The sequence below is a fragment of the Tamandua tetradactyla genome, chromosome 11 (genome assembly GCF_023851605.1).
Source record: "Tamandua tetradactyla isolate mTamTet1 chromosome 11, mTamTet1.pri, whole genome shotgun sequence".
NCBI lineage: Eukaryota > Metazoa > Chordata > Mammalia > Pilosa > Myrmecophagidae > Tamandua > Tamandua tetradactyla.
This window is the reverse complement of record NC_135337.1, coordinates 93,988,020-94,009,507: the sequence shown is the minus strand read 5'-3', so window position 1 is coordinate 94,009,507 and position 21,488 is coordinate 93,988,020. Positions and strand designations below refer to the sequence as shown.

The 21,488-nt window shown below is 61.1% G+C and overlaps 1 protein-coding gene across 1 annotated transcript in view; it reads left to right on the top strand.

Annotated features, from left to right (window-relative positions):
* The first annotated feature begins 360 nt into the window (after window positions 1-360).
* The window catches only part of NOTCH3 (notch receptor 3), a 32,659-nt gene continuing 11,531 nt past the window's right edge, over window positions 361-21,488 (top strand). The window contains exons 1-26 of the mRNA XM_077121910.1: window positions 361-466; window positions 3,272-3,350; window positions 6,896-7,038; window positions 7,124-7,471; window positions 7,567-7,689; window positions 7,785-8,018; window positions 9,097-9,252; window positions 9,347-9,532; window positions 9,723-9,836; window positions 10,054-10,167; window positions 10,266-10,272; window positions 10,685-10,911; window positions 11,025-11,135; window positions 12,219-12,411; window positions 12,494-12,645; window positions 12,869-12,982; window positions 13,311-13,466; window positions 14,922-15,147; window positions 15,455-15,656; window positions 15,912-16,065; window positions 16,201-16,385; window positions 17,591-17,723; window positions 17,823-18,080; window positions 18,162-18,280; window positions 18,612-19,177; window positions 21,083-21,409. Of these exons, the coding sequence (XP_076978025.1) occupies window positions 361-466; window positions 3,272-3,350; window positions 6,896-7,038; window positions 7,124-7,471; window positions 7,567-7,689; window positions 7,785-8,018; window positions 9,097-9,252; window positions 9,347-9,532; window positions 9,723-9,836; window positions 10,054-10,167; window positions 10,266-10,272; window positions 10,685-10,911; window positions 11,025-11,135; window positions 12,219-12,411; window positions 12,494-12,645; window positions 12,869-12,982; window positions 13,311-13,466; window positions 14,922-15,147; window positions 15,455-15,656; window positions 15,912-16,065; window positions 16,201-16,385; window positions 17,591-17,723; window positions 17,823-18,080; window positions 18,162-18,280; window positions 18,612-19,177; window positions 21,083-21,409 (4,733 nt within the window). The remainder of the gene's footprint in view (window positions 467-3,271; window positions 3,351-6,895; window positions 7,039-7,123; window positions 7,472-7,566; window positions 7,690-7,784; window positions 8,019-9,096; window positions 9,253-9,346; window positions 9,533-9,722; window positions 9,837-10,053; window positions 10,168-10,265; window positions 10,273-10,684; window positions 10,912-11,024; window positions 11,136-12,218; window positions 12,412-12,493; window positions 12,646-12,868; window positions 12,983-13,310; window positions 13,467-14,921; window positions 15,148-15,454; window positions 15,657-15,911; window positions 16,066-16,200; window positions 16,386-17,590; window positions 17,724-17,822; window positions 18,081-18,161; window positions 18,281-18,611; window positions 19,178-21,082; window positions 21,410-21,488) is intronic.

Genomic DNA, 21,488 nt, shown 5'->3' with positions numbered 1-21,488 from the left:
GTGCCTCTCTCTGCCTCTATGTGTGTGTGTGTGTGTGTGTGTGTGTGTGTGTGTGTCCTGGGTGTTCACCAGCCAGGGTGTGTGCGCGCTGCTGCCCCACCGCATGGCTGGCATGAGTTTCGGGGTTGCCGAGGATCTGCGGGTCCCAGGCCTCGCCGGTGGAGGTGGGCAGGGACCCCGGGAGGCCGGCCGTGGGGCGGGGGCGCGCAGGGCCGGCCCCGGGGCGGGGCGAGCCGCCGAGGGCGGGGGGCGGGGCGGCCCGGCGGCCTCACTTTGGCGAAGTTGGCGGCGCGGAGGCTGGCCCGGGACGCGCCTGGAGCCCGGGGAAGGAGGGAGGAGGGAGGGTCGCGGCCGGCCGCCATGGGGCCGGGGCCCCGGGGCCGCCGCCGCCGTCCGATGTCGCTGCCGCGGCCGCCCGTGCGGGCGCTGCCCCTGCTGCTGCTGCTGGCGGGGCCGGGGGCTGCAGGTGAGGTGCCGGGACCTGGCGGGCACATCGGGGGTCGGGGGATGAGGGCGAGCACCCCCGAGTTCGGGGATGGGGGAGGGGTCTTGGAGGCCGGGAACCCGAGCCGGGTCAGTGGGCGCAGGGGCGCAGGGGCCCAGGAGCCCCGGGGCTGCGTGCCAGGGCCGGAGGTCGCAGGGGCTGGGAGTGGGGGTAAGTTTCCAGAGTTCCGAGGAACGGGGGCCCAGAAGAGATTGGGGTTGGGGATGAAGGGGCTAGCGGGGAGGGAAACCGGGACTCAAGATAGGGGGGGGAGTGAGAGTCCGGCCTCGCCCCCATTCCGATCCCCTCACCCCCGGAGTCCTGGGAAGGTCACGATCGGGGGCCCCAAGTCCCTCCAGGACGGGCACCCCCGCCCCGCACAAAGATACCTCCCACCCCAGGCGGCCCGGGCGGGGGGCGGGGAGGGGGCGCGAAGTTCCCCGAGCTCTGAACTCCCAGAAAACTTCCCAGGCCAGCGCGCCGCAAGACCCGGAGCCGGAGCGGGAGTCGGAGCCGCAGCGGTGCCCGCGCCCCGCTCCCGCCCCAGGCCGCGGGGACCAGGCGGCCCCGGGATCCCGCCGACCCCACCCCCCGCGCGCGGGGACAGGAGGGGGTGCAGACCCACGTGCTTCCCCAACTGCTCCGACGCCCTCTTCCCGTGACCGGAGCCCCCTCCTCAGCGGGCCGGGGCCCCCGCCCCTCCCCCTCCCCGCACTCCCCTCCCCCGCCCGGGACAATGGCCGCGCCGTCTAGACACCCCCTCCCTCCGGCCGGCCTCGCGCTTTCTTTGCCAGACAAAGCGGGCCTGGCGGCGGGGCCGGGGCGGGGGCGGCGGGGGCGAACCCCCCATTCCCGTCGCGGGGGTCTGGCCGGCAGCGGAGGGGCGCTGGCCGAACGGTCCCGACCCCGTGGTCCTGGGCCGCCGCGGCGGGGCTGCGAGCCCGGCGGGGTGCGGGGTGCGGGGTGCGGGTCGCGGCGTGCGGGAGGGAACTGCCTCCCCAGCCCAACCCCGGGGCCCCGACGGGACAGGACCCGGCAAGAGCGGCCGCCCCCGCAGTCCGAGCGCGCGCCTGGCCTGTCACACACAGCCCCAGGTCTCACACACGGACACACACACACACACACACACACACGCAGGCACAGATGCCAACGTGCATACACGCACACCACACCCGCGGACCTGTGTGCCCTGACAGGCGTGTGCACACCCACACATACCCCGCTCACACACTGACCCCTGCGCCCACGCAAGAACACATGGAGAGAGCCACGTGTGCACACACATGGTGTATCAGCAGCTCAGGGCCCCTCGCACACCCAGCCTGGCCGACACTCAGACACACACATACACGCAGAGGTGAGAACGTGCTCTCCCACTCAGCTCACACCAGTTGACCTGTTGGTCCATCCTACCCACTCGCACCACACACATGCACGTCCAGCTCGCACATGCCGACACACCCAGATCCACGAGTCGCACATGCGCATGCACACCAGACCCAATATGCACTCACAGGACCCATATGAACCCCCATGGTTGGCTGTGCATTTCATACACACACGTACACAGATGCAGACCTCTGCATGTGTGCACACACTTATCGCAGCTTATGGAGGCAGCAGGTGCACGCCCAGGTCCAGACACAGTTCACACGCGAGGCTGCACATGCACACACACAGACACACGTGGCTCATACCGTCCACAGCCCATGTTACGGGCCCCCCAGTGCTCACAGTCTGGGGGGGGCAGTGTCCCTTCTGCTTGTCCCGTGCCAAAGGGGCCACACATACCACGGTGGCCCATTCTCATGGCCAGCTCCACCCACTTTGTCTCTCCGTGTCTCTGTGTCTTTCTCTGTGTCTGTCCATCGCTGCCCCTCTGTGTCTGCCTGCCTAGTTTCCTGCTTCTAGTTGCACATCGTGTTTGCCAAACCCCACGCTGCTGGGCTGGGACTTGAACCCTTTAAACCTCAGTGTCTTCGTCTAGAAAGTGGGCAGTATTCCCAGCTTCACAGAATTCTCTGGTGCCCGAGGTCACGTGACTCTCTGTCTCTGTTTTCCTTTGTCTCCCTACCCCCTGACACACACAGGCACACACACAACACAGCATCTCACACCTGCCTGCACACAGTTCTGTCCCGGTGGCTCCCTTCACATCCTGCCACGCCCCTGACATGCCGGGCGGGACAGTTAGACTCTGCCACACCCCACAGGGACACAGCCCTCGGGCACAGGGACGCTGGACAGGGCAGCACACACCGGTGCCAGGTGCCCTGCCCCAGCAGCGCCAATGCTGGGTGTCCCCGGGATGCACCCGCTTGTCCCCATGTCACCACCCAGGCCCGCCCAGCTGGGACCAGGCACCCGTGTTCAGGAGAAGTGAGCCCAATGGGCACCTGGAATTCGCAGCCCGGGACGTCGGGTGCCCTCACTTCCTGCCTTGGTGACCCACCCCCTATTCTGCAGCACCCAGCTCTGGCAGCTTCCTGAGCCCCCACATCTGGCACAGCCAGCTCCACCTCCTGCCCGCCCCTGACTTGCGGGTTCCCAGGGCCCAAGCTGGCAGGGACAGCTGCAGCCCAAACAGCTGGGGCCGGGGCAGGGGGGCCGTGGGAACTGCGGGTGGAGGGGGGGCAGCCCCATACCCGCAGAGAGCCTCCCCCCTGCCACCCCCACCCTGTGCAGCTGTTGCCTGAAGGGGGGAAACAAGGGGTCTGTCACTCCAGCTTGGGGCTCCCGCGTGCCTGGCTGACCCCACCCCCTGCCCCCTTCTGCCCCCTCCCACAGCTTCCCCCTGCCTGGACAGAAAACCGTGTGTCAATGGAGGTCGCTGCACTCAGTTGCCCACCCGGGAGGCTGCCTGCCTGTGAGTACCGGATGTGGGGCCACCCATATCCTGGGCACCCGGACTGGGGAGAGGATTTGTGGTCTGCCTAGGCCTCCGTGCCCACCACCGGCATCCCTGCCACTGCCCATGTGTGTGTGGCTTTAGGCAAGGGTGATGCAACCTCTCCTTTACCAGTAGGAACAGAACAGGGGTAAGAGCGGAGCTCTGGGGTCTTCCTGGCCTGGGTTCACATCTCACACTGACTGGCTGGCACTTAAATCCTTTTGGCCTCAGGTTTGGTGTCCCAGTCTGGAAAGTGAGCCCAGGAATAAAGTTCACCCAGTTTCCTGGGCACCTGAGGTCACGTGTAAAGCCCCAGGAGGAGGCGGTTATTATTCAATCAACAAACCCTCCCATCTCTCAGGAATCAGAAAGGCTCTGAGCTCTCTTGCTGCGTGACTTTGGGCTGGTCACACCCCTTCCCTGAACCTACCCGTGTCTGTGAAATAGGGAGGCTTCTCCCAGCTCTGTGAACCCAGGGAGCCCAGGAATTCCGCTTTTGGAACAAATAAGGAGAGGAGAAAGGTTGTGGGGAAACTGGGAGGGGACTGGGAATGAATTGAACAGAGGCAGACAGAGCTGAGTTGGAATTCTGGGTTCTTTGACACTCTGAGCAAGTGCTTTGGGCTTTCCGAACGTCGGTTTTTGCTTCTGCAAATTGGAGCAGTGAGGGCTTCTCCTTGAAGGGGATTGTCATAAAGATTTAAAGCCCCTGGAGATGCTGTGCCCAGCACTGTGCTAGGCCTAAAGTTATTATTATCAATAATAATAATGGCTTGGATATGGGAACTAGGTGCTTTAAGGAAATTGGTGCTTTCGGTTTGGGGGAAGTACTTGGCTGCGTCTATAAGGTTATTATCAAGAATGCCATTATTCACCCAGTAGCTATTAATTGATTCACTGATGTATTAATTTATGCAAGAAAAATGAGTTTGGCCTGGGCTGGGTGGGCCAGGCTGACTGTAGACTCAGGGAGCCCCTTTTGAAGTTACACACGCGCTTACTTTGGCCTGAGGCGCACCTGGACTCACCTGGGCTCACCTGGGGGGAGGGGGCGCTGATCCTGGCTGAGGAGACTTCTGGGGGCTGGAGGGGAGGGGCCGCGGTGGTGGGGCGAAGTGTGACCTTAGCTGCAGCCACTCTACCTGGAGGCGGAACCGCGGAGCCGGGCGCCTGCGCAGTGCGGCTCCACACCTGGACTACAGCCGACAGGTGAATGCGCCCGCGGCTGCCCCGCCCCCCCGACAGGTGAATCACCGGCGCGCGCTGCCGCCGGGAGCCCGGATCTCCCGGAGCGGAGCGTTCTGGATCCCCAGAATTGCGCCGTGGGAACCACTCCCCAAAGACAGCCGCCCCCCCCCCCCACGTCTCCCCAGTCTCCTTAAAGGGCTCAAGTGGTCGCGTCCTTTCAGGGACGCCTCAAGTTGTCACCCCCCCGACCCCCCCATGAAGCTCTCAAGTCTCTCCCCCAAAGAAGGCTCCCACGCTTTTGTCCTCAGTCCCCGCCTCCCCCGAGGCACCCCCCAAGTCCGCACTCCCCCCACTTGGGTCTCTCCCGAAGCGCAGGCCGCGGGGCGGGGCGCGGGGGGGGGCTGGAACCGGCCCGACCGGTCGGCTGGGGGCGCTGGGCGCAGAGCGTGGGAACCCGCCCGGGGCGCCGGGGCCGCACCCTGCCTGGCCCTGGGACCCGCCGCCCTCCGCAGCCGAGCGCAGCGCGCCCCCTCCCGGCGCAGTCGCGGCGCGCTCGTGGCCCGGCGGCCCCTTGGGGAGGGGGCTGGGCGCTGCTGCCCCCCCACCTCCTCACCCTCCCCACCTCCCCTTCCTTACGCCGCCCGTCCCCGTTCCTGGCCTTGCCCGGACCTGCTACCCTGGAGGCCGGGGTGGGGGAATCTTGGAGGTGACGTGAAGGACCTGAGTCAGCCGCGTGAGCTCAGCCCCGGGGCTGCTGCGACTCGGGGGCCTGGGACGAGCCGGAGCGGAGGGGCGGGCTGGAGGCTGGGAGGGGGGCGCGGCGGCGTCGGGGGCGGGGCCTGCCTGGACCCTCGGGCCGGCCCAAGCCCCTCCCTCTGGCCCCGCCCCCAGGAGGTTTCCAGTCTTAAGACCACACCCCCTGCCCGGTCGAGTGTCTCCCCCAAACGCGAGGCCCCCTTGGTGGGTTTGTGCAGAGGGCCGAGCCCTGAAGGAACCCCCCACGTATACGCGACATGAGGGGGCTTCCCAAGGGCGCCAACACCGATGGCCCACCCCCCACGCCCTCCCCCACGGAAACAAGCTTGAATGTGCCTCGAAGGAGGACACAGGGGAGCGGGGGCCATCCCAGCGTCTGTCTGTGTGAGATTGTGTCCATCTGGGGGTCCCTGTCTGTTGGCCAGGCCAGTGCTTTAGGTGGGCGTGTCCCTCTCTCTGTGTGTGTGTGTGTGTGTGTGTGTGTGTGTGTGTGTCTGTTCCTGTCTGTGGGTTGTCTTCTGGAGTCTGAGACTCGGCATTGGCTGTTCTCTCCCCTGGAACCCCGTTTCCCTGACCCCCTCCCCATCCCATTTTCAGTCTATACACAGATGTCCCATTTTCAGCAAGGCTTTCTCCAACCCTACTCACACCCTCTTACAACCACCAGGCCTCATTTTAAGACCCTCAGCAGGCCTGGCCCACGTGTTATATATCAAGTCATCATTTGTGTGTGTGTATATATATATATATATATGTTCTTTTTTTTTTTTCCCCACTTTTTTTAGGGACTGGGGGTGCATGGTTTGGGGCTTGAGCCCAGGTCTCCGGCGTGAAAAGCCAGCATTCTACCACTGAACCACCCATGCACCCTATATATGTTCTCTTTTCCCCACCTGGCTGTGAGCCTTGAGGGGAGGGGACGTTTTGTTTTTATTTTTCCTTTTTTTTAAATTTAGCTTAACTATCTATAGAGCATGAAATGAATCACATGAACCATTTTTTAAGGGCACTCTCCACTTCCAGAAGTTTCCCTTCATCCCAAACAGGAACTCTGTAGGCCTTAAGCGGGGAATCCTACTCCTTCTCACCACCTGCTCCCCTGCCACCCCCAGCCCCTGGTAATGTCATTCCTGATCTTTCTGTCTTGGTGAATTGACTCGGTTTTGATGCTTCCTAGTAGTGGAATCACACCCTATCTGTCTTTTTGCATCTGGCTTCTTATGGCACCTGGCATCATGTATTTGAGGTTCACCCACGTTGCAGCGTAGGCGAGAAACTATTCCTTTTAAAGGCTGAGTAATATTCCATGGCATGGAGTCCCCTTGAGTTTATCTATTCACCTGTCGGTGGACACCTGGCTTGCGTCCCCCTTTTGGCCATGGTGGCACTTTTATTTTGTTTGCTGCTGTGTTCCTGTCGTTTAAGGTGCTCAGTACATATTTACTGCCTGCGTGAATCGGGATGCCTGCTTGTTGGGGATGTCTGCCTCTGGGTTTCTCGCCTGGCTTATGTGTGTGTCTCTGTGTTGGGGGCTGCCCTGCCCCTGCTGCCCCCATCGAGCCCATCTCCGTCCGCAGGTGCCCTCCAGGTTGGGTGGGTGAGTGGTGCCAGCTGGAAGACCCCTGCCACTCGGGTCCCTGTACTGGCCGCGGTGTGTGCCAGAGCTCCGTGGTGGCCGGCTCAGCGCAGTTCTCCTGCCGCTGTCCCCGGGGCTTCCGAGGTGAGTTGGGGTGGCTGGAGGGCAGGCTCAACGCAGGTGAGGGTGGGGTTTGGTCCCAAGCTCACCCTCCACCTGCTCTGTCCAGGCCCTGACTGCTCCCTGCCGGACCCCTGCCTCAGCAGCCCCTGTGCCCACGGGGCCCGCTGCTCAGTAGCACCTGATGGCCGCTATGCCTGCACCTGCCCGCCCGGTTACCAGGGCCGCAGCTGCCGCAGTGACGTGGACGAGTGCAGGGTGGGCGGCAAGGCCGGGCCCTGCCACCACGGTGGCACCTGCCTCAACACGCCCGGCTCCTTCCGCTGCCAGTGCCCGGCAGGCTACATGGGGCCGCTGTGCGAGGACCCAGCTACGCCCTGTGCCCCATCCCCATGCCGCAACGGGGGCACCTGCAGGCAAAGTGGTGACCTCACCTACGACTGCGCCTGCCTGCCCGGTGAGTGAGTTTTCACCGGCAATATCCAGCCGAGGGAGGTGGGGGGCCACCGGGCAGGTGCGGCCGTGACCTTCCTTGCCCCGCCCCCGTGCCAGGGTTCGAGGGCCAGAACTGCGAAGTGAATTTGGATGACTGCCCAGGGCATCGATGCCTAAATGGGGGCACCTGTGTGGATGGCGTCAACACCTACAACTGCCAGTGTCCCCCTGAGTGGACAGGTGGGCACTCCCGCAGAAAGCAAGCTGGGTGGCAGACCTTCTACTCCTACCCCAGAGTGGCATCATGCTGCAAGGGGTGTGACTCTGTGCCACAGGCCAGTTCTGCACGGAGGACGTAGACGAGTGTCAGCTGCAGCCCAACGCCTGCCACAACGGGGGCACCTGCTTCAACACACTGGGTGGCCACAGCTGTGTGTGCGTCAACGGCTGGACAGGGGAGAGCTGCAGTGAGAACATCGACGATTGTGCTACGGCTGTGTGCTTCCACGGGGCCACCTGTCATGACCGCGTGGCCTCCTTCTACTGCGCCTGCCCCATGGGCAAGACTGGTGAGTGGTCCCTTTTTCCCTGTGGAGAGTAGGGAGTCATCGATGGTGCTTGAGTGGGTGCCTGACTTGAGTGTTAGAAAGATCAGGCTGGAGGCTGGATTTGGGGTGAAGGGCACGATGGGGTGGGGTGGGGATTAGGAGGCCCAGGGTAGGCTGGGGCCTGGTCCAGAGGCTAAATCTAGTGCAGGGGGCCTTTGGAAGCAGGAAGGGGCAGAGATGGGTATTTGCAAGAGGGCCTTGGAAATGGAGGGATGGCATGGCAGGCAGGGGGTTCTGCAGAAGCAAAGGCTTGAGTTGAGGTAGGAGCCTTTATAGATCAGAAAAGAGTCAACTGATTTAAAAACAGTATGGGGATATTTGCAACTTATTTTCAAATGGTTCAGGAAAGAAATAGATAAATTGATGATAGATGATAAGTAGATGAAAGATAGATAGATGGATGTAATATGGGTGAATAGATATAGATGGATGGATGGATGGATGGCTGTATAGATGGATGGATGGATGGATGGATGGATGGATGGATGGATGGATGGATGGATGGATGAATAGATGAGTGGATAGAGAAATGGATGGATGGATGGATGGATGGATGGATAGATGGATGCAATATGGATGAATAGATATAGATAGATGGATGGATGAATGGCTGTATAGATGGATGGGTGGATAGATAGATGGATGCGTAGATGGATGGATAGATAGGGGATGCAATATGGATGAATAGATATAGATGGATGGATGGATGGATGGATGGATAGGTGGATGGATGGATGAATGGATGGATGGATGCAATATGGGTGAATAGGAATAGATGAATAGATGGATGGATGGATGATGGATGGATGGATAGATAAAGCTAACAATAATTGAATCTAGTTGGCAGATATAAGAATAATAAATTTTTCTGTATGTTTGGAATTTTGCATAATAAATGGTTGGAAAACTTTTTAAAAAATAACTACTAAACACACTTCGGGTTAATAAAAACAAAAACAAAGCTGAAACCAGTATGTGGGTTTGGGGCCTCTGGGCGAGATGGAGGGTGCATCCCTGACTGTGCCGGGCCCCTGCCCAGGGCTTCTGTGTCACCTGGACGATGCCTGCGTCAGCAACCCCTGTCACGAGGACGCCATCTGTGACACGAACCCCGTCAACGGCCGGGCCATCTGCACCTGCCCACCTGGCTTCACAGGCGGGGCGTGTGACCAGGACGTCGACGAGTGCTCCATTGGTGAGGGTGGGGGCTGTCTGGGAGAAGGGTGGGGTTAGCGCAGAGGGGCGGGGCTTGGCCGGCCACGCCCACACCGGCTCACCCCGCCCCTCAGGCGCCAACCCATGCGAGCACCTGGGCCGCTGCGTGAACACGCAGGGCTCATTCCTGTGCCAGTGTGGTCGCGGCTACACCGGCCCGCGCTGCGAGACCGACGTCAACGAGTGCCTGTCAGGGCCCTGCCGCAACCAGGCCACGTGCCTTGACCGCATTGGCCAGTTCACCTGCATCTGCATGGCAGGTGCGCAGGGGGTGGGACCTGAGGGCTGGGCGGAGTTTGGGCAGAAGCTAAGATGTGGGAGGGGTCTTGGAGCACCTGGAGGCTGAGTCCAGAGTTGGGGCTAGAGCCCACTTCGGAGCGGGAGGGGAGTGCCTCAGACAAGGGGTCGCCTCTGCGCCGTCCTCAGCTCCCCGACACCCCCCCCCCCCAGGCTTCACGGGCACCTTTTGCGAGGTGGACATTGACGAGTGTCAGAGCAGCCCGTGCGTCAACGGCGGGGTCTGCAAGGACCGAGTCAACGGCTTCAGCTGCACCTGCCCCTCAGGTAAGCGACCGAAGCCAGGCGGTCCTGACACGGAGGGTCTCTGGCGGCGCGGGGAGAGACCAGAGGGCGGGACCACGCCACGGAAACCACGTACTGGGGAAACCACTGAAGGCAATTTGAAACCCCCTAGCTGGGCCTCCCACCCAAACCGGGCAGGACCGGCGCTCCGCTCCTGAGGCCCCCTGCCGGCGCCCCCCTCACCCACGCTCCTCCCCAGGCTTCAGCGGGGCCACGTGCCAGCTGGACGTGGACGAGTGTGCGAGCACGCCCTGCAGGAATGGCGCCAAGTGCGTGGACCAGCCCGACGGCTACGAGTGTCGTTGCGCCGAGGGTGAGGGCAGGAGGCGGGCTTAGTGGAGGGGGGCGCGGTTAGCAGAGAGCTGGAGGGGTGGGGGGTGGGGGCTGTGCTTATGAGAGACTGGCCACCAGGGACAGAGCCTGGGGGCGGTGGAAGTGATGGACACAGACGCAGGGAAGGTCAGGTCGGGGCCAAAGGGCCCGGGAAGAGTGTTCCTAGACCGGGGGACGTCCAGTCCCCTTTATCCACCCCCTCGCCGCCCCCTCGGCCTCCCGTGCGCCCTTGGGTGGGACGGATCTGGGCCGACAGGGGATGGTCTGGAGGTGGGGCCACGACTGGGGGTGGGATCTAATTCGTTGGGGGAGGATAGTGGCCCTAGATGAGCCGGGCAGCGCGCACCTGTAAGCAGAGGAGGCAGGCTAGGGGCGGGGCTGGAGTGGGCGTCCCCGCCCCTGCCGGCTTGATAGGCAGGTCCTGAGGGAGGGGTGGGGCCCGACCCCCGGCGGCCTGCAGGACCTTGGCCCCGGCCCCCCGGCCCGCAGGCTTCGAGGGGGGCGCTGTGCGAGCGCAACATCGACGACTGCTCGCCGGACCCGTGCCACCACGGCCACTGTGTGGACCGCATCGCCAGCTTCTCATGCGTCTGCGCCCCGGGCTACACTGGCACGCGCTGCGAGAGCCAGGTGGACGAGTGTCGCAGCCAGCCCTGCCTCCACGGGGGCAAGTGCCTGGACCTGGTGGACAAATACCTCTGCCGCTGCCCTCCCGGCACCACAGGTGGGGCCTGGGGTCCCGGGCTGGCGCCACACACCCGGAGGGGGTACGGAGGGCTTGGGAACTGCGCTCGGGGCTGGGTGGTGGCTACCGGCTGCTGTGTTCCACTACCCCAGGCGTCAACTGTGAGGTGAACATCGACGACTGTGCCAGCGACCCCTGCACCTTTGGGGACTGCCATGATGGCCTCAACCGCTATGACTGTGTCTGCCAGCCTGGCTTCACAGGTGGGCAAAGGGCTGCCTGGGAAGGGGGCTCCTTCCTGGGGGACCAGGGAGTCACCTATATCTGTTTTCTGGGAATCTGGGGTGGGGGGGCACTTAAAGCAACAGACATTTATTGTCTCCCAGTTTCGGAGGCCACATGTCCAAAATCAAGATGTCAGCAGGGCCATGCTTCCTCTGAAACCTGTAAGGGACTGTCTGTCCACTGCCTCTCTCCTGGCTTCTGGTAGTGGCGGGACATCCTTGGCCCCTGTTGTCACGTGGTGTTCTCCATCGCTATGGTGACATACTGTCTTATGAAGGACGCCAGTCATATCGGGTTAGGGACCCACCCTGTTCCAGTGTGACCATTTAGCTCACCTAATTCCATCCGTAATGACCCTTTTTCCAAAGAAGGTAATGGAGGGTCAAACGTCAACATATCTTCTGGGGACATCAGTCAACCCATACCCCCAGGCTCTGCCCTCTCATTTGTGTTCTTTTGTTTTGAGGTGAAATTCACATACCATAAAATCAGGCTTTTCCAGTGGGCAATGCAGCAGCATTGAACACACTGACAATGTCATGCAACCGCCACCTCTGTCCAGCTTCAGGACATTCTCATCACCCCGGGCACATAAGTGGTCCCACCTTCTCTACCCTCCCCCCAGCCTCTGGGGTCTCTATGGGTTTGTCCACTCTGGATAGTTCACATAAATGGACTCATGCCACATGTCACCTTTGGTGCATGGCTTTTACTCAGCATCTGATTTTTGAGGCTCGCCCCTGTTACATCCTTCCCTGGACACTTGTCCAATGAGGTTGTCCACCTTTTGCCCTGAGTCTGTGCTTCCTCCTTGCTGGCAGGAGGTTGTCCCCATGTGGGATTGGGTTGCTCCTTTGTGGAAAGGCGAGTGATATGTGGGTTTGGGGTGAGGACACTGGAAGAGGCTGCTCTGGGCTGAGGCGAGGCACGGATGGCTATGAGTGGCCTGTTAGAACAAGAACTTCTTGGGGATGCAAGTGAGGTGGTCCTTGAGGCGGGGAGTGGCTGGGCTCAGTGGAACGAGGTTGCCCCCCCATGGGAGATGTGTGTGTGCTCCCCAGGCCCCCTCTGCAACGTGGAGATCAACGAGTGTGCGTCCAGCCCCTGCGGCGATGGAGCGACCTGCGAGGATGGCGAGAATGGCTTCCGCTGCCTCTGCCCACCTGGTTCCCTGCCCCCGCTGTGCCTCCCGCCCAGCCACCCCTGCACCCAGGACCCCTGCAGTCACGGCACCTGCCACGATGCCCCCAGCGGGTGAGGCTGCTCCCCGATCCCCCCTCAGCCCCCACCCTGCGGCCCCTCTGGCCCTCCTGATGGCCCTGCCCACCTCCCCCAGGTTCCGCTGTGTCTGTGAGCCTGGCTGGAGTGGTCCCCGCTGTGGACACAGTCTCGCCCGAGATGCCTGTGACTCCCAGCCCTGCCGGGCAGGTGGCACCTGCGTCAGTGAGGGATCCAGCTTCCGCTGCACCTGTCCCCCCAGCCTCCAAGGTGTGTGTCTCCCCTTCTCTCCCCAGCGCCCCTCCCATCTCCTTCTTCCTTCCCATTTCCCCATTTCTGTTTCCCTCTCTCTTCCTTTTCTATATTCATGTATTTTTTTTAGGTTCCTTCTTCCTTTCCCTCCACTAGGAACTTGGGAGGGGGCATTTCTGTGCCAGTTACTTGGGGGAGGGCAGACAATCTCATTTTGTCTGACCCCCCACCCCCGCCACAGGCCGCCAGTGTGAACTGCTGACCCCCTGTGCCCCGAACCCCTGTGAACACGGGGGCCGCTGCGAATCTGCCCCTGGCCAGCCAGCTATCTGCTCCTGCACCCCCAGCTGGCAAGGTATACAAGCTGCTGCTTCCCCACACTGTGCTTCACCTCTGCACCTTACCTGGACCTGGATGATACTGGGGAGCCAGAGGGCTTTCATCCCAACTCTACCTTGAAGGGGGCTTTTCTTCTGGTGAAGGACAGGATTAAGACTCTGGCTGAGGGTTTGGGGTGGCTTCCCATCGAACAAGACTGAGATGGAAGTTCTGGAAGAGCTTGTGCAAACACCCAGAGCCTTTTGCCTCTGGCAGTCTTAGCCTTCAGCTTCTCCCTGAGCCCCAGCTACTCCTCCCTCCCCCCTTTAACCCTAGGTGTTTCCTTACTGCCCTCCTCCCCCCAGGCCCACGGTGCCAGCAGGATGTGGACGAGTGTGAAGGCTCCTCTCCCTGTGGCCCACATGGGACCTGCACCAACCTGGCGGGGAGTTTCAGCTGCACCTGCCATGCAGGCTACGGGGGCCCTTCCTGTGATGAGGACATTGACGATTGCAACCCCAGTGAGTGCAAAGGAGCTCTCAAGTGTGGGAGTGGGGCTTGGTGGTGGACCAGGGAGCATGCTCTCCAAGCCCACACACTGTGCCCAGCACCATGGTTTCATTTCATCCTCCAGTTTTACGGTAATGGGAATTAAGAGGGCCCAGAGAGGTTGAGTGACTTGCCCGAGGTCACACAGCATCAAGCGGGAGAGTTGGGATTGGAGCACAGATCCGTCTGACTCTGAAGCCTGCATTCTGGTAGCAAGCATGAGAGTGTGGTATGTAAAATAGGAGATAACAGGGCCTTAGAGAACTCTTGAGCAGAGCTGTCAGCTAGGCAAGTAATACAAGCCACACCTGCACTTTTTAAATATCTGGGAGCCACGCTGAAAAAGTAAAACAGGTGAAAATAATTTGAATAGCACAGTTGAACCTCATTATTTACAGATTCAGTATTTGTGGATTTGCCTACTGGGCTAGAATTTGTGACCCTTGAATCAGGCATCATGGTGCTTTCGGGACCACTCGCAGATATGCACAGAGCAGCCAAACACCTGAGTGGCCCAAGGCACGTATTCCTGGCTGAGGCAGAACAAGGCAGCACCCTGGCTTCTTGTATCAACCTTCAGACTGTGAACAGGCATCCTTTTTTGTGGTCTACTTAGTGCCACGTTTTTCACATCTTTGTGCTGTTTGCTGGTGGTTTCACTTCTTAAAATGGCCCCCAAGTGTAGTGCTGAAGTGTTGTCCAGTATTCCTGAGCACGAGGAGGCTCCCCTGGGCCTTATGCGGGAAAATACGGGTGTTTGATCAGTTTTGTAGAATTCAGTATTAACCAGTTGACAATCTAAATTAAATAAACATCTTTAAACAGAAGCCCACATAAACACAGTTATGTATAGTTGTCGAAAATAGGATTCAGGCTAGCAGGAACCTAACCCTGGGAGCAATGGTTCAACTTTGCTAATTCAAAGTTTTTGGTGACTTTATAAGTCACATGTACTGTGAATAATGAGACATATTTTATTTAGAACAATATATAAAACTATGATCATTTCAACATCTAATCAATATAAGAAATTAGTGAAATGTTTTGCCTTTTTTGGGGGGGAGGGTACTAATTCTTTGAAGTCCATTGTGTGCTGTATACTTACGGCACATTTCCATCGGAACTGGCTATTTTCTCAATAATGACCACCAGCCAAATGCAGGCTTAACCCCGGGATTCCAGCAGGGACAAGGAGCATCCCATCTGCTTGGCAGCTCAGAGAGGCAGCCCCACACTTCTTCCCCTTTCCACATAGGGGAGGTTTCCAGATCAGGGAGGGAACAGGGCCACAGAAGGGGACAAAATTTGATCCCTCTGGCCAAAGGTGCCTGCTCCCAATGCTCCTGGCTTCCCCCTGAGTCCCCTTCTCTGCAAGGCTGAGCTGGTGGGGTGCAGGGGAGTGACCCAGCCTGCCCCTCCCAACGCAGACCCATGCTTGAACGGGGGCTCCTGCCAGGACGGCGTGGGTTCCTTCTCCTGCTCCTGCCTCCCCGGCTTTGCCGGCCTGCATTGCGCCCACGACGTGGACGAGTGTCTAAGCAGCCCCTGCGGCCCCGGGACCTGTACTGACCACGTGGCCTCCTTCAGCTGCACCTGCCCGCCGGGCTATGGGGGCTTCCACTGTCAGCGTGACCTGCCCGACTGCAGCCCCAGGTGGGCGGGGCCCGGGAAGGAGCGGAGGGGCTGGGGGGGTGAGCTTGGCACCCTCCTCAGATAGGATAAGGGCAGAGGCCGTGCTTGGGTGTGCCACCTTGAGGGGGCGGGGCTTCCATGAGGCCTGCACCTGTGTGCTGAATTACCTGTTGAATCGGGGTGTCAGGGGACGCAACTCCTCCTGGGGGCAGGTCAGAGACTGCGCTGCGAGGGGTGGGGCCTCTCGCCAGCAGGTGGCAGTGGGGGTGGGGGGGTGGGTCGGGGAGGGGGCGGAGCCTGACCGCTCCTCGCTGCCCCACCCCCCCAGCTCCTGTTTCAATGGCGGCACCTGCGTGGACGGCGTGAACTCATTCAGCTGCCTTTGCCGGCCCGGCTACACGGGCGCCCACTGCCAACACGAGGCCGACCCATGCCTGTCGCAGCCCTGTTTGCACGGGGGCGTCTGCAGCCCCGCCCACCCCGGCTTCCGCTGCGCCTGCCCCAAAGGCTTCACTGGAGCCCAGTGCCAGGTGGGCGGGTCCATCCAGGGTCTTGGGGGAAGGCTGGCTGGGACCCTGGGTGGGGGTGGGGGGGAGGCTCCTGCTGGGGTCTTGGGGGAGGGGCCTGCAGGGGACCCGGGATGGAATCTGGGAGGTGGTCCTGGGGATGGGGGAGGAAGGCCTGCCCCGGATCCCCGGGGAGGAGCCTGCAGGGTCTTGGGGAGGGCAGGAGGCTTGGTTTCTCAGGGGCTCCCCGAGGGCTGACGTCGAGGGGTCCCACTGCAGACGCTGGTAGACTGGTGCAGCCGCGCGCCTTGTCAGAACGGGGGTCTCTGCACCCAGACGGGGGCCTCCTTCTATTGCCTCTGCCCCCCCGCGTGGAGCGGCCGCCTCTGTGACACGCGGAGCCTGCCGTGCAGGGAAGCCGCAGCCCATATGGGTGAGGGCAGCTCGTGGCCGGCCTCAGGGTGGGCCCCTGGGTGGGGATAGGGTTGGGGGTGGGGGGAGTGGGCCAGCCTCGAGGGTGTGAGGGGGTGGGCAGCCCCAGTGCCTGAGCCCACTGCCCTCTGCTTAGGGGTGCGGCTGCAGCAGCTGTGCCAGGCAGGTGGGCACTGCGTGGACGATGGTGGTTCCCACTACTGCGTGTGTCTGGAGGGCCGCACGGGCAGCCACTGCGAGCGGGAGGTGGACCCCTGCTCCGCGCAGCCCTGCCAGCATGGGGGCACCTGCCGCGGCTACATGGGGGGCTATATGTGCGAGGTAAGGGGCCCCCCGGAGGGTGGGGGACACGAGACCCGCCTGTGGGTGTGTCTCCCTCCCTCCGTGGCCCGGTGTGGGTGTGTCCGGGTTTTGGCTTTTGCCACTCTGGGAATAGCTTCGTGGGTGTCTCTGCCTGGCATCTTTTGGGGCACATCTGCATGTGCCAGTGTCTGGATGTGCATCTGCAGGTGTGCATGCCCCGTGCACATTTGTTCTCCTTGTCTGTTCTTCTCTGTATGTGTCCCTGGGTGTCTGTGTTGGGGCTTGTCTTTCTACTGTGTGTGTGTGGGTGTCTCTGTGTTAGATGTCTGTGTGAGTCTTTAAAAAAAATGAATTCTCTTATTATGGCAACAGACACCTAACATAAAATTTGCCATTTTAACAAATTCAGTGGCATTCATTACATTCAAAATGTGCAAACATTGCCAACACAATAACAGCCCTGAATTATATATTTGAATGTGGTGAAAAGGAAATTTTAGGTTGTGCCATGTCACTAGAGTAAAAATTAAAAACCAAAACACACCACCATCGGTGAGCCCTATTGTAAACCAGGGACTGTAGTTACCAGTACAATTATAAAAATGTTCTTGCCTTATAACAAATGTACCACACAAAAATGCTTTTCCAGGGTGGGATATGGGAACTCGTATTTAATGCATGATTTTTTTCCAAACATACAACTTCTCTAATTAAAAAAGCAGAGGGGCAAATACAACCCAGAAACAAACAAGCAAAAGAGTTGTGCCTTCATCCTTAACATCCATTACCAAAACTTTATCCCCCTCCAACAGAAACCCTGTGCCCATTCAGAAATGAGTCCTCTTCCCCTGCCCGCTAGTAACCCCTACTCGTGTCCCTATGAATTTGCTTATCTGGATATTTCTTTTAAGGGGCGTCAGATAACATGTGACCTGTGAGGTTTGGGTTTTTTTACTTAGCCTGCTTTTGAGGCTCCCCCAATGTTGTCTCACGTGGCAGAACTTCATTCCTTTTTATGGGTGATGAAAAATTCCATGGTGGGTGCGTGCCATGCTTTTGTCCATTCCTGCATCTATGTGGGTTGCTTCCATCTTTTGGATATTGTGTGTGTCCTTTTGTGCTGGGGTTCCCAGTGTCCTCACGGGCATGTCTGGGTGTGTCTGTGACCCTCTGGGCTCAGCGGGTCTCATTCTTGCACTCCACCCCCCACCCCCGCCCCCCAGTGTCCTGCGGGCTACACAGGTGGTGATTGTGAGATGGATGTGGACGAGTGCGCCTCCCAGCCCTGCCAGCATGGGGGCTCCTGTGTTGACCTGGTGGCCCGTTACCTGTGCTCCTGCCCCCCAGGAACGCTGGGTATGTGGGCTCTGCAGCTGGGGGTGAGGAGCAGGATGGGGAGCTGGGCCTCACCCTCCACCCCTGACTACCGCCCCCTTCAACCCCCGCCCCCTCCAGGTGTGCTCTGTGAGATCAATCAGGACGACTGTGGTCCAGGCCCCCCCCAGGAGCCGGGCCCCCCGTGTCTGCACAATGGCAGCTGTGTGGACCTGGTGGGGGGCTTCCGCTGCGCCTGCCCCCCAGGCTACACGGGCCTGCGTTGCGAGGGGGACATCAATGAGTGTCGCCCGGGGGCCTGCCACGCGGTCCACACCCGGGACTGCCTGCAGGACCCCGGCGGGGCCTTCCGCTGCCTCTGCCGGGCCGGCTTCACCGGTGAGCGCAGGACAGGGGGCTGGGCGGGAACCTGCGTTCCTTCCCCCTCCGAGGCTGACCCCCTGCCCGCGCTTGGCGCAGGTCCCCGCTGTGAGGCCGTCATATCCCCCTGCGAGTCCCAGCCGTGCCAGCATGGAGGTCAGTGTCGTCCTGGCCCAGGCCCTGGGGATGCGCTGACCTTCTCATGCCACTGTGTCCCGGTAGGCGTGGTGGGCGCCCCCCTGGGGTCGGGGGGTGTGTGTGGCCCGGGACTGGGGGGGGGGGAGCTGGAAGGGGTGGGGCTTACTGGGGAAAGGCTGAATGAGGCCTGGGTGTGGGTGAAGGCGGGGCTCATCTGCAAAGGGAGCCGGCAGAGGTTGCCCTGGGTCTGGGGGTTCATCCTCTCCCAAATCCTGAACTCCTCCCATCCCTCTTTGTCTTCCCCACTCTCTCCTCTCTCTTACCCTTCCATTTCTCTCCCTCCCTTTCCTCTTCTCCCGCCCTTCCTCTTACACCCCCCCTGTGCTCTCTCCCCCCTCCCGACCCCCCCAGCCTTTCTGGGGTCCGCTTTGCGAGCGGGTGGCGCGCTCCTGCCGGGAGCTGCAGTGTCCGGCGGGCGTCCCGTGCCAGCAGACAGCCCGCGGCCCGCGCTGCGCCTGTCCCCCGGGGCTGTCGGATCCTGCGTGCCGGGGCTCCCGGGGGTCCTCGGCGGGGGGCGCTAACGCCAGCTGCGCGGCCGCCCCCTGCCTGCACGGGGGCTCCTGCCGCCCGACGCCGCTCGCCCCGTTCTTCCGCTGCGCGTGCGCGCCGGGCTGGGCCGGGCCGCGCTGCGAAGCCCCGGAGGCGGCCCCGGAGGCCCCCGAGGAGCCGCAGTGCCCGCGCACCGCCTGCCTGGCCAAGCGTGGGGACCGGCGCTGCGACCGCGAGTGCAACAGCCCCGGCTGCGGCTGGGACGGCGGCGACTGCTCGCTGAGCGTGGGCGACCCCTGGCGGCAGTGCGCGGCGCTGCAGTGCTGGCGCCTCTTCAACAACAGCCGCTGCGACCCAGCCTGCAGCTCGCCCGCCTGCCTCTATGACAACTTCGACTGCCGCGCCGGGGGCCGCGAACGCGCCTGCAAGTGAGCCCGCCTGCCCGTGCGTCTGTCCGTTCATCCGTCCCTGCGTCCGCGGGCCCCGCCCCTCCACCTGCCTGCCCCGGGGCACGCCTGTCTCAATGACCTCTCTCCCAGTCTGTCCATCCTGTGCCGCGTCTGACCGTCCACTGGGGCCCCTCTCTGACTGTCTGTCTGTCCACCAGTTTCCCTTAGGCTGTCTGACTGTCCCTCCATCTGCGTGTCTGCCCATCCATGTGCCATATCTGACTATCCAAGGGCTTCCTCTTTCTGTCTGTCTGCCCACCCATTTACACTAGTCTGTCTTTCCGTCCATCCAGTGGCCCTGTCCTTCGGGCTGCCCATTCATTTGCCCTGTCTGAATCTTTGAGCACCCTGTCTGTCCATCTATGTGCTTTTATCTGTCTGTGTACCCCATCTGCCCATCCATATGCCACCTCTGTCCGTCCATCCATCCATCCGTCCATCCAAGTACTCTGTACATCCACCTGCCCTCCACCCATGCACTCCACCTCTCTATCCCTATGTCTGTTTATCTTCCTTCTGTCCATCTGCACATTTCTTTCACCATTCTGTGTACCTGTCTGTCTGCAACCCTGCTTTCACCTATCTCCCCATCTGCTTGTCTCTATGCTAGTCTGTCAGTCTATGTGCCCTTCTATTTGTCTCTCCCTAGTTGTACCCACCTGTCCATCCATGCTCTCTGTCCTTCTGTCCATCCAACACCCCTTTTGCACTGTATGTGCACTCTCCCATCTGCACATGTCCCTGCTGTCCATCCCTGCCCTCTGTCCTTCTACCTGTCTGTCCATGATTCCTATCTCTCTGTCCTTTTGTTCATCCTAGTGTTCCATCTGACCATCCCTGTGCCCTGCCACTCTGTCCCTCTCTGAACCTATATTTCTGCCTGGAGCCCTCCCCTCCCTTTCCTCTCTCCCTCCTCATCTTTCCCCACTGTCCGCATTGCTCGCTCCACTCCAGCCACTCCAGCCTCAAGCTTGGGTCCGCTTCAGGGCCTTTGTACCAGCCATTCCCTCTGCCTGGCACTTCTCCCAGCCACACAGATCCTCCCTCACCTTCAAGTCTTTGCTCAAATGGTGGAACATTTTCAGCGGGCTCTTCCCTGGCCACAATCAGTATTTCCCCCAGCTTTAAAAAAAAAGTATTTCTAAATAATTTCAAATTTACAGGACTGTTACCAAAATAATGCAAACTCTCACAGACCCCTGCTCCACCTGATACCATCTTTGCCCTATCATTCTACCCACCTACCCATCATCTATTTTCTGAACAGTTCAGAGGAGGGTATAATCATGGCCGTCCTCCCTCTACCTTAGTTTTCCTCCTAAACAATAATCCCATACTGCGAATTTGAGCACATGTTTACCTTACTGACGTACAACTGAAATGTATGTGTCCTGCTTACTGGCGCCCTTTTATGTCTGCCTTCACCCACTGGAATATGACCTTCCCGTGGGCAAGGGTGGGGCCGGGGCCCAGCACGTGGCAGCCGACCCTGGTGAATAGTTAGGGAGGGAATGGCTGGATTTCCTGAAGGCCTGACACGTGTCAGTACCCTTAGTCCCCCATGCACGCGCTGTCTGTCCTCCGTCCCTCTGTGCCCCTGCGGGACTCTCTGGTGTGCGCGCATGCGGGGCAGCGAGGCTGGGAGGGTGTGTGCTTGCACGCGGGCGGGGAGGGCGCACGCGTGCTGGGGGGCAGGGAGGGCGCGCGTGCGCGGAGAGGGGTGTGTGCGCGCAGCGAGGCCGGGAGGGTGTGTGCTTGCACGCGGGCGAGGAGGGTGCGCGCGCGGGGGGTGGGCAGGGAGGGTGCGCGTGTGCGCACGCGCAGTCGGACGGCCCCCCCCTGCCCCCCCCCGCCCCTGCCAACGCGCACCCCCTCGGCCCGCAGCCCCGTGTACGAGAAGTACTGCGCCGACCACTTTGCCGATGGCCGCTGCGACCAGGGCTGCAACACCGCGGAGTGCGGCTGGGACGGGCTGGACTGTGCAGCTGAGGTGCCGGCGCTGCTGGCCCGAGGCGTGCTGGTGCTCACCGTGCTGCTGCCGCCCGAGGAGCTGCTGCGCTCCGGCGCCGACTTCCTGCAGCGCCTCAGCGCCATCCTGCGCACCTCGCTGCGCTTCCGCCTGGACGCTCGCGGCCGGGCCATGGTCTTCCCCTACCACGGGCCGGGGCCTGAGCCCAGGGCGCGGCGCGAGCTGGCCCCCGAGGTGATCGGGTGAGTGACGCCGCAGCCTGATGGGGCCCTCCAGGCGGTGGAGGCGCCCTGAGTCTGGGCCACCGAGTGGGTGTCCCTT